Below are 12014 nucleotides of genomic sequence, written 5' to 3'. Positions count from 1 at the left end.
TCCCTTTTGGAGCTAAATGGATCATGCTTTAAGGTTTAAGATTTATTTTTGCCTTCTTCTGGATCATCTGTGGGTATAGGATTCTGTATATGGAGGTTTTAAACATATTTATTTATTAATCCTGTTTTCTGTTGTTGGATTAGATGGACTTGTTCTGCATTTGACCCTAATTATGTAAAGGATATAAATTCTGCAGATATAGTGTTCCACTGTTCCACTGTTCCCTACAGTTGCCCAATGCCTCTCAAATACTTAAACCTTCCAGCAGATCATCTAGCCAAAGCACTGCATTGTGGGATGTGGCCAGGATCACGCCTATGCTCCCACTGCCAGTACACATCCATATAATCAGGCACTTTGGTAGGACTCTTGAGGTTTTAGTGTTAAAAAAAAGTATGCCTGGTACCTTGTGTTGCTTTTGGTCTTCAAAAATTGCCTGTTTACAGAGTACTCTGTCTCCTGAGTCTGGATCGAGCTTGACCTACACTTTCATTTGCACCACGGAAGTAGATTTGTGACTGATTGCATGTTACCCCCTACTTGTGAATTGGAAGACCATTACAGAGATGCTTCCTATGCATGTGTTTCTCTGCACATATCGTGTTTATTATGCCTGTTATGTACCAGAAACCCTGAAAAAGTGAATGTGCATTCCTGGGTGCAATGTAGAAGCAGAGATAGTTTTAGGTGAGGAGCTCTGTTTCTTTATGACTTAAGCTTATTGACAACTGCCGCAAACTTTTTTTATACCCCTCTGACTTGTTTAACTAATACAGTAGGCAAAGTTTATTTCATGTTTTAGTTTTCATTTATCTTGTTTTTGCTTGATCTTAGATTCGGATGAAGAATTTAATGATATTTGTGGACCAAACAAAGAGTTAGATGAAGAAACCTGCCAATGTGTTTGTAAAGGGGGATTGCTACCCTCCAGCTGTGGCCCTCATAAAGAACTGGACCGAACATCTTGCCAGTGTGTTTGCAAAAATAAGCTCCTGTCTACTTCCTGTGGGATAAACAAGCAATATGATGAAGAGAGATGTCAGTGTGTCTGTAAAAAGACTTGTCCAAAACACCAGCCACTGAACCCTTTAAAATGTGCCTGTGAATGTGTAGAAACACCAAACACATGTTTCCTTAGAGGAAAAAGATTCAATCATCAAACATGCAGGTACACAGACATAAAGAGTGGTGCAGTATTTGCAATATATTGCAGTAAAGAATGAAGTGTTTTTAAAAATCAATATAACAGAGGATTTAGGACATTTAGCTAAAACAGTAATAAACTTTTAACAATAATGTGTAACTCTCCAACATGCTTTTCTTTTTTGTAGAGTAGGGGAAGGCTAGAACCAGTCTGTGTCTCTGTTGCAGATATTTCCTTAATTTTCCATTTGGTTAAAAAATTGTCAGTAGGACAGTAGCTAAGGGTAAATTTCTCTAACTGAGTCTCAACAAGTAAAAACCAGACAGGCTTTCTAGATATTCCCCACTCTTCCCCAAACAAGAAAAAAGTGTTTGCCTTGATGTACAGTGCATGTTAAGGTTGTAAGCGTAAATGGGTTTGGGTCAATATAGTTTCAGTTGTTTATGCAAATAAAAAGTTTGAATAAAGTTTTTGCAAATAAAAAAAGACAGATGGTTCCCACTGCACTTTGGCCTAGCTCAGGGGTGCCAAACCCATCGCCCCTGAAGCTCTCTGATGTGGCCCATGACCTCATTCTCTGGGATAGCGGGTCAGCAAACCCACATCGCGGGTTGCCGATCCACCATCCTAGATCATCAGAGTGCATATGGGGGTGTGACTGGTAGCTCCATGGGAGCAGGGTATGTGCTCCTGATTCTGACCTATATCCTGCTCAGCTATCCTTGGGGACCTGCTGTCAACCTCCTGGTGTTCTCCCGGTCTTTCTACCTTTACTGCTGCTGCTCCAGCTCCCGCTTCTCACTCACTTCTCACTTGCATACAGCGGGATTGTGCCTCCTGCCTCCCCAACTCCCCCTCTCTCCTATACTCGAAATAGCCAGCTCAGCCTGTTTGACTTCTCAGTGTGGATCACTGCAGTTCTCTTCCTCTGTCTGCCTGGCTGTGTTGTCTTCACTGCCCTCCTGTTCCATTTGCCTCTTGTTTATATCAGGTTGCTTACAAACAACTTAGTTGCCTGCAGTTGCACTTAATCAGCCCAGTGTATTTTTAATACAGTCTAATCAAAATCTGTACTAGAGGGACAATGAATTATTATATGGAGGGTGCGGGTAATGAGCAGGACCCACTTGACTTGACCAACGATGCCTTCCCTGTATTGAGGTCCATCAAAAATCCTAGAGCTAAAGAAAAGGGGAGAAGATGGGGGAATAGGCTGTATCACGCCTACAAAAATTTAGCAGACAATTGACAGAGTTCCACTCGGAGCACCTGGTTGTGCACCTGGCTGTGCGCTTTCAGAAAGTGCACCACACCCGCAAGATATAATAGAAGTTTATGGCAAAGCGCAGCCAACCCGCAGGAATACCGCAGGTGCACTGTGCTGCACCCATGGTGTGGGTAAACCGCAGTGCATCAGTGTGAAAGCAACCCTATACGGGGCTCAGGACAGTAATGGCTCATTTACATTTGGGAGGAGGTAAACCCCATAGTTGAGGGGTATTTTTACCACATCCCTCAACCACTGGTGTAACATCAGGGGTCACAGTGGCGACCCCTGCCCATGCTCCAGGGGGCCCGTGCAGCCTCCCTGTCACATTCTGTTTTACACTTGGACAGGAGGGGCAGCGGGGGTGACATATAGAGTAACCAATCCTTCCCATTTTCCTCCTGTAACCTCTGAAACCCAGCTTCTCCTCCTCTCCCTCCTACCGCCATTCAGTGACTGCAGGAGGAAATTCTTCATTATACTATTCAAAATAAAAAATTTGAAATTCTGAACCATTTTATTTCATTATGGCCCACTACCAGTTACCAAATCACTTAAGTGGGCCCTCGCTCTTCAAAGGGTTGAGCACCCCTGGCCTAGCTAAAGTGACATTACTACAAAAGCAACCTGTCTTGTGGCAAAAATTTGCTGAATAATTTCTGCAAATAGGCTTTTTACAACAGAGGGGCAAAGAAAATTACAAAACTTGTATTGAACCTAAAGCTCTGCCTGATAATTCCAAATTGTATGTATATATACATTTTATTTTACATTTGTATTCATGGTTTTTTTCCCAAGTACATTTGTATTCATGAACATAGTAGAGGAAACACATACAAAACCAAAAAATGTTAGCATTAAAGAACATATTAAAAGAAAAATCCTTAATCAGGAAGCTTTGTAACCATGTTAAATGGAAATGGGCATCTTTATTTAAAATGTATGTAGGCATTTGCACTGCTTTCCAACTGACAGCAAAACAGATGAAATACAGCTGTATAGATTAGGCACAAGCCCATCTACAATGGATATAAAAAGTCTACACACCCCTGTTAAAATGTCAGGTTTCTGTGATGTAAAAAAAAGAGACAAAGATAAATCTTTTCAGAATTTTTTGGGGAATTTAATTTGGAATTCATTACTTCCTTTTCCTCTTTTCAGTTGCTACAGACCACCATGTAAATCTCGACCGAAGCGCTGTGACTCTGGTCTATTCTATAGTGAAGAAGTGTGCCGCTGTGTTCCTGTATATTGGAAAAGACCATAAACAAATGGATTCTACAGTCAGAGGATATATTTCTTCTGCTTCTGAACGTAAAGAAGACGTTGTCCTGTTCTGAGTATTGGATCAACATTATTTCCATTAAGAACCCTGTTCAGAGTAGAGACGGTGCAATTTGCATCACATAAGTCCAGGATCCACATTTAAAGATCGACCAAGATTTTTTATTTTACAATTTTAAGGGCTTGAAAAGACATTTTTCTGCAATGACACACAAGTCCATATTTTCCCTGTGATTTTTTTTTTATCAAGATAATGACTATATAATTTATTTCCACTAAAAATATTGTGCAGCCTCTTTGTTTATAGCAATATCAATGTAAAAGCGCACTGTGATTAATATTTTTATATCATGTAAAATATGTTTAATAAAAAAAAGAACAGAAACTTGTACTATAAACCACCAAATATGCCCAGTTGGACTCCTTTCTGCACCTCGAGAGTACATGTATGTAAAGCATTTTATTTTTTTACTCTAAGCTATGTGTTTTGGATATTATAATTAAGAGACTGTAACCCTATGGAAGATTACCATCAGAATTGCACTTGCAGGCCTTACAATGCAACTCTACCATCCCAGCTTGTTTGATAGTGTAAGACAGAGACATGGAATAATCAATTATGTAAATAGTATTTTTGTATTTCGTACTTAGTTATCTGTCTCTCTTACTGTCTATAGACTCATTTCACTAAGGTATAATGAATATTGTTTGCCCTAGAGACTTATTTTCATTACAGTCAATGAAAAAAGAACATATCAGTCCAATGGCTAAAAATAATGATTGCTATATCAAAAAATACATTGTATAATTCAGTAATTATGCCTTATGTGTCTACAGGTTGCAATGGTGTCTATGAAATGTTTCCAAATTTATCCTATTTAGCTTATTGGTACCTACAAGAGCCTGCCAAAATATATGGGAGAAAATAAGTAGTAATACATACTATATACATAAGTATGATGATATCTGGACCTGCTGTGCAAAATCAAATTTGTCAGCGAGGTAGACTTTTAAAATTAAATTTATGCCTAAAAACAGATACCACACACTATTACCTTTAGTCAGAAAAGCCTCTTCTGGTCCCATTTAATTACATTTTACTTCGATACTGAGGCCTGACTTTCCCTGACTGAGCCCTATCCATTGAGATTGCCACCAGTTATAATCAGTGGGATGAAATCTGGTAAAGCATAGCCACAAAGTCAGGGAAAGTTGAATTAACTAAATCAGAGATGGGTAGAGAAAATAGAACACTCTTAAAAATGTAGAAAAACAGTCAATATAAATAAATATATATAAATGCATATAAGTTTATATAAATGCATAAATACAACTATAATAAAATAGGAAACAATAAGACTGCCCATTGGAGTGACCTCTTCATGAGATAAGGATCTATAAATCTAGATATAAAGCTTTCTCAGTCACTATTGACTATAACACAAATAACAGATACTAAAATGACAAATTTGTATTCTAATCCTTAAAGAGGAAGTAAACTCTGCTGTTTTTTGTTTTTGCTTTTTTCTTACCTGCGAAGTAAAGGCATAATGTGCTAGTACATTATGTGATACTTACCTGCAAAGGAAGCCCATGTAGTCCCTGCTGGAGGCCGCATGCATCCATCTCCGCCTGTCTTTCTTCCGGTTCCATGTACTCTGGCTCTGTGATTGGTTATGGCACAGGGCTCCGAAGAAACAGCACCAGTGGCCGTTCCTTCAGAGCGCATGCGCTGATGACGTAATTGGCGCAGTATACAGTAAATATCTCCTAAACGAGCAAGTTTAGGAGATATTTACAGTACCTATAGGTAAGCCTTATTATAGGCTTACCTATAAGTACAAACATTAGAGGGAAGTTTACTTCCTCTTCAAATATGCACACAAATGTGTATCTATATCAATGTTTAAAACACTGTGCCTGGAATTTCTAAAGACAGGCACAGACAGAGTTTGCAGAAGTGTTTTGCATGCATTCTAAAACTGGCAAAGTGTAAGCCAAATTCATGTTCCTGTCTAGAACTTGGGTTTGTCTTAATTAGCTCCACCTTCATAAGATACAAACTATAGGTATTTCATTTTGAATTTGGCACTTTTGTTGCACCGCAATATAAAAGTGGCATTTTTTAGAACTACCTAAATTTGGTGCACGAGTCGCTGTCAGAACCAAAACTGACGCATTTATTTTTTTGAATTTGGTGCAATACATTACCAAGGAAGATTAACGCTAGAAAAATTGGTGCAGGAGCTTTATTGATTTCCCCCCTATATTTCTTTGATAAAACATGGCTAGCCAACCAGAAATATCATTGTATTATGCTATCTTATGCTATCTTACCAAGAGAAATTCTAGTAAAGCAGATAGTTAAATTAGTTCACGTGCATTTAATATATGTAGTTATTATATGATGTGGATATGAATGATCCATGAGCCCATATAGTTCTTATATCCAGAGAAACTAATAATTGTAATCTACCAGGAATTAAGCAAAAACGCTAATTTACAGTGACACTGTTGTGATATTTTTGTTCTGAAGAAAACCAGAAAAGGCTCCTGACCAATAACAGGCAGCTGTAGTATCAATAGCCCTGTAGAGTCTAGCTGAAAATAAAAATAAATGCAACCCCAGTAGAATTGCAGGTTGTTTAATTGATTGTACAGCAGAACCATAAAAAACTGTGAGGAAACAAACGTCCAAGCAGTGTAATGTGAAATGAGAAGAGACTCCTGCCCAGAAAGCAGGCACTCCCTTAGGAGCTACTACTAGGTAGGTTTTAAACTGAAATCACAAGCAGCTGCAAATAACCAGACAGTAGTAGAAAATTGGCTATGGTCCAGAAATCGATAGTACATAATTATGCTTTGCTTGGTATGTTTTATTTTTTATATCCTGAGATTTAATAATTCAGCTATATATACATAGATGGAGCAATCAAAGAATGGTATCTCTCAGCAAAAGTCCTCAATGCCATCATCCTTGTAAAAAGTGTGGATTCATAGTAATTAGACTAAAAAGAAAACTTAGCAGTATATTTAACTGGAAGAGCAGAGTGGTAAGAGCTCCACAACCGAATGTAGAATAGTAAAGGTGTCCAAAAAGCACATAGCTCAATGGGGCGGCCATGCAGAAAGGGCTAAGCATATCCATATCATGTTTCTCTCTAAATCTCATTATCGAGAGGGCACGTAGAATAACAGTTGGTCAAATGTAACCACAAAGTCAGGGGAAATCAGATCCCATTATCAAATGAAAACTTAATCAGAGACTATCTGACTAATAAAAAAAAATAAAAAATAGGGCTCTTGACATAAAAAATAAAAGCAAGACTCTTGTGGTATCTACTCTTCTGCCCCATACACACGGTTGGATTTTGCGACAGAAAATGTTCGATGGGAGCCTTTTGTCGGAAATTCTGACCGTGTGTAGGCTCCATCGGACAGTTTCCATCGGAATTTCCTTTGCACAAAATTTGAGATATGGTCCTCAAATTTTCCGACAAAAAAATCCGTTGTCATAAATTTCGATCGTGTGTACACAATTCCGATGCACAAAGTTACACGCATGCTCGGAATCAAGCAGAAGAGCCGCACTGGCTATTGAACTTCATTTTTCTCGACTCGCCGTACGTGTTGTACATCACTGCATTCTTGGCGTTCGGCATTTCCGACCAACTTTGTGTGACCGTGTGTATGCAAGACAAGTTTGAGCCAACATCCGTCGGAAAAAAAACATGGATTTTGTTGTCGGAATGTCTGATTGTGTATACGAGGCATTAGACAGGACTTGTAGAGTACAGCTGTTTGGATTCATTTCTGAAGATTGTTATAATTCATTCATGTATCTTAAAGCCCAATTTTTAAAGTCCTCCTTTGCAGTGTGGGTGCACCCACACTGCAGAGGTTAAAGGCTTGTTAAGTCTAGGGGGCGGTAAAAGAATTTTACTTACCCAATCTTCCACTCCCCCAGCAAATGTGCTTCTTTACACTCTGGCAGTGGACTGTCCCTCTGCATCCTCGTGTCCAAAGCAGGGCTAGTCCCTGTATTGGTTTAAATGACAACAGGAGCATTTCAGTGCCGGAGTGCAGGGGAGAAGAGGTTGAAGATGCCTGTGGGAGCAGAGGATCAGGTAAGTAAAACTGCTTTGCTGAGTCACCTAGACATAAACAAGCAATCATTCATTGCATTGCGGAGGCAGCCCCACTTTTACTTTTTCTGGAGTTCAGTTTTAACAATTTAGATTTCATCTAAATAGCTAGATAAGTTAAGGAGAACACAAGAATAACTATGAATCTTACAGCTAAATGCTTAGCTGGAAATCTTTTCCAATTTTCAATACTTTCTGAGATTCAGTATTAGCTTATTTTACCATGAGTTTAAAGTAGTTCATATGTAGTTGACCTAGACTGGTCAAATTTATTTAGTCTAGTTATTTCAGGCATCAAAGGTTTCTGCTTAAATGGGAAATTGAGTATTTTTTTTTATGTTTTAAACACACTAGTCGTGGGTTATCAGGGCCATTGTACTAGACTCTACTGCAACATCCATTCATGAGTCTGGATTAACAATTTTGTTTTTCTAGGCCTATTTTTTTCAGAGTTTTGCTGACACTACATAGTAGACATGCAATAGCCCTATTTACTTACTGTACATGCAAGTTCTGAATGAGGGTCTGTTTAAAGGTTATCTGCAAGGATCTTTTAAACTAATATAGGGTTATAATACTATAACTGAAATAACAAACTGCAAATGAATCCACAATAATTAGACCCAAGTTGTGGACCGTGAGCACCGCTGCATATGTGCCTATGCCCACCATACAGAATACTGGTCATGCCCAGCATCTTCTTGAAAAAGGTATATGTGTATGTTGTGTATGCACAGTGCTGCTGAAGCTTCTAACTCGAGGAAGCATATAAACATTTTCTGGTCATTGGCATCTGAAAAAGTCTTCACTTTAGGTATAATATTCACCAGTTTGCAACATAAGAAGAGAAGGTCTGGACAAATACTCATTTTTATTAAGGTGCCCCTTTAAGTAATTATAAGCACAGTTATTCATTTATTTGGGGCAAATACAACTCTCAGTTCTAACCTATTGCACATCAACAACAACCAATTATTGGATGTCTTTGCAAGAGTGTTTGATGACAACATCTGATCATATATAAAGTCTTCATGCAGACAAGCCCCTAAAGTACCAAAAGTACCAACTAGATCATTCATTCAGCCATATGTACAGTATTTACAGACAAATCCAGATTTATAAAGAACAGCCACAGGAACCTGGTTCATAATCTAAAGTTGACCCTAAATTATCATGAACGAAACCCTTTGACTGTCACGTTTAGACATTTAGGCTTTAAATTTAAAATAATGTAATACAATTTGCCTTTTATTGGATTAACTAACAGAAACAGGAATGTGAATTAGAGTTCAGCGCTGATGTGTTACTTACAGATTATATTGTAAGTATGTGGCTGGTAAATAATGGGGAGGGCACCTTTACTTCTATACATTTTGCTGGAATCTGGTTCTTTGCCTGAAGACCGTTTGTAACCATTAAACCAGAGAATACACCTTAGGAAGTCAAAGGTTTTGATTTACTAAAGGTAATTAGTCTGAGATTAGTAAATAAGGTGCAATGTGGGTATACATACACTTTAAATGTTTTTTTTTGTTTTTTTTTGACTGAGCAGGGGCATAGTTTGAACTCCTGATGGTTTCTTTATCACTGGTCTCAGTGAAAGAGAAAGTCATAGGAAATCTAAAAACTATCAGTGAAGATAATGTTTTCAATGATGCACCAGTGTTCTGTCAGATTAGGCGACCTATCAGAATGTGTAACGGAAGTGACGTTTTTTCGCTGCCATCTTGCTTCCCCCCCGTATCCATCCACAGTAATGATACAGTGAGAAGGGGGCAAGCAGACATATTGTTACACCCAACTCAGTTTTGCATTTTACGCTTTTTTATAACAGTAAACTGAGGTTATAAAGATGTTATATTTTAAAAGCAGCAGCAAGCCTGCTCATCCCAAAGGTTTGCTAATCTGACAGACGTTGGCTGCTTTTAAAATTCAACATTTAAACATTCAGATGGAGTTCTAAGTACTGTATTTCACTTTGCTGTTATAAATAAGTGTAAAATGCAAAACTCTGGTGGGTGTAACAATATCTCCGCTTGCCCCCTTCTCACTGTATCCTTACTGTGGACTGGTGCAGAGTGTAGCAAGATGGCGACGAAACGTCACTTCCGTTACACATTCTGACGGGTCGCCTAATCTGACGGAACACCAGCTTAGACAGCTGTCTAAGAGGGGGATTTCCCATTACTATAGAGAGATTTCCTTTCACTTTCCCATGCCTCCCCAGAGAAGAAAGTGAAATCTCCTCAATGGAACACACACAACATAAAATGTGGTGGTGATTATTGAAATATGGGCAAAAAAAAAATCCCTTTTTTTAAGTTAATAATTATATTTACAATTTCACAATCCCCAAATTATTTTAGTTTCTGTCAAATTATAGCAAAAATTAGTTAGATTAGAGAAATTCACATTCAAAGCTGTGAAAAACCAATCACATCTTTTTATATACTGGAGGTCCCCTAACTGTCTCTTGAGATAACTGCCAGAAGTATTATAATATATTGAAATAACCTAGTAATAATAAGAGCCAGTGCTGTGTTTTTTTTTTTTTTTAAGATAAACATGTATGTATTATAGGTTTGTGGCTTAGTATTTATTTGTAATTTCTTTGCTTTAGTAATGATGTAATGCATTGTTCTTAGCCTTGTCATTTTTATTATGAAAAAGTCAACCAAAACAGCTTTGTGAGTTAATACTTTTGTGCACCAATTTATGAATGTTTGGACTTATATATAAATACATGACAAAAGAAAATTCTTTCTGTAGCAACCAACTCTATACTTTGATTTTCGTTCACTACAAAAAAATGACAGATGGGATTGTTCCAGTTTTTATAACCACTATCGTACGTTTCTGACAGCGGTACAGGCAGCGAAGACAATCCAAAAATACATTTAAATAGAAATCAATCAAATTTGAACTGTTAACAGTTCTGGGACACGAATATTATTCTGCCAACCACATAAGAAAAGTAATGTAGATCTATGATCATGTACGTATTTACATATAGTAAATAAGTATAAAAAACAATCCTGGTTGGTCACTGTAGTGTCAGACACTGTGGAGCTATTAATCCGTAAAGTAAACATCAGAAGAACTAAAATTGTCAGGTCTTTCTCTCAGCAGCTCAGCTCACCTCCCACCTCCTCCCCCAGAGCTCCTGTATTTACATTAGAACGTCTGCTGTAAACATTCAGGATGAATTGCTCCACAGTGCCTTTAGCTACATAGATCAATGAAGCCTTGTTTTAAGGCTAATTTAGTCTTGTTAAGAATATGTAAACACTTCAATATCTATAGCTTGGCCAGAGATTCACTTTATGGATCCATCCAGCATCTGAAACCCTTTCTAATGTGCTGTATCTAATCTTTATCTACATAGTATGCATATGTGGATTCTAAGGCAATCAACCATTCTGTCTCAAAAGCCCTTTTCTCTATTGTTACACCTTTGGCTATGTTATAACTTATAAAAATAAGATTATATTCTCAGACAAATTGAAATCTTTAGTTTTGGAAAATAAACAACAATGCAAGATAGTTGCGGTTGTATTCTTTTTAGGACCATTTAATTAAAGAAATGCCTTAACATACAGTATGTGGATAACGACAATGAAATGCACAAAACATAATTGCACTTTTGATGTAAAAGGCTAAAAAGCATTCAAATAACTATAGCTATAGTTACGATAGCTAAAATCTAAAAACATGTATTGCTGGTTAGCCGCATCTCCCCTGTTAGTCCATCTGGAACCTACCTTACATTTTAGATGTAATGAAGGAAATGAATGTATTTTTATTAATGACTTTATTTCCACAGAGATTTTTTAAAATGTCTCTTGTAAGATTTTCTATGATGATTATTCTTCGAAGTGCAAATATTACTGATATGCTTCAGGTATTACAATAAATATTTTAAGAAAAATCTCAGAAAAATGACATTGATACTGTTTTCTGTATGTTAAACCATAGTCTTTATATGTTTGTTTATATCTGTGTATAGATGTGAAGACATACCTATTATGTATTACAGGATAAAGCACATACAATTTATGCAGCACTTTACAGTACATATATTGTACATTCACATCAGTCGCCGCACACAAGGAACTTACGATCAAATTCATGTCCCTGGCACCGCCATGCTGTGTGTGGGAAGCTGGCGGTGAAG

General features: G+C 37.5%; 1 protein-coding gene across 1 annotated transcript in view; it reads left to right on the top strand.

The window, feature by feature from the left end:
* The window catches only part of VEGFC (vascular endothelial growth factor C), a 258822-nt gene extending 247043 nt beyond the window's left edge, over positions 1-11779 (top strand). Inside the window, exons 6-7 of the mRNA XM_073606728.1 lie at positions 835-1168; positions 3573-11779. Coding sequence (XP_073462829.1) covers positions 835-1168; positions 3573-3678 — 440 coding nt within the window. The 3' untranslated portion in view covers positions 3679-11779. The remainder of the gene's footprint in view (positions 1-834; positions 1169-3572) is intronic.
* The last annotated feature ends 235 nt before the right edge of the window (positions 11780-12014 follow it).

Source organism: Aquarana catesbeiana, linkage group LG01 (genome assembly GCF_042186555.1).
Source record: "Aquarana catesbeiana isolate 2022-GZ linkage group LG01, ASM4218655v1, whole genome shotgun sequence".
In the NCBI taxonomy this organism is placed as follows: domain Eukaryota; kingdom Metazoa; phylum Chordata; class Amphibia; order Anura; family Ranidae; genus Aquarana; species Aquarana catesbeiana.
Note: the sequence above shows the minus strand (reverse complement) of the source record. Positions and strands in the feature narration are given on the sequence as shown.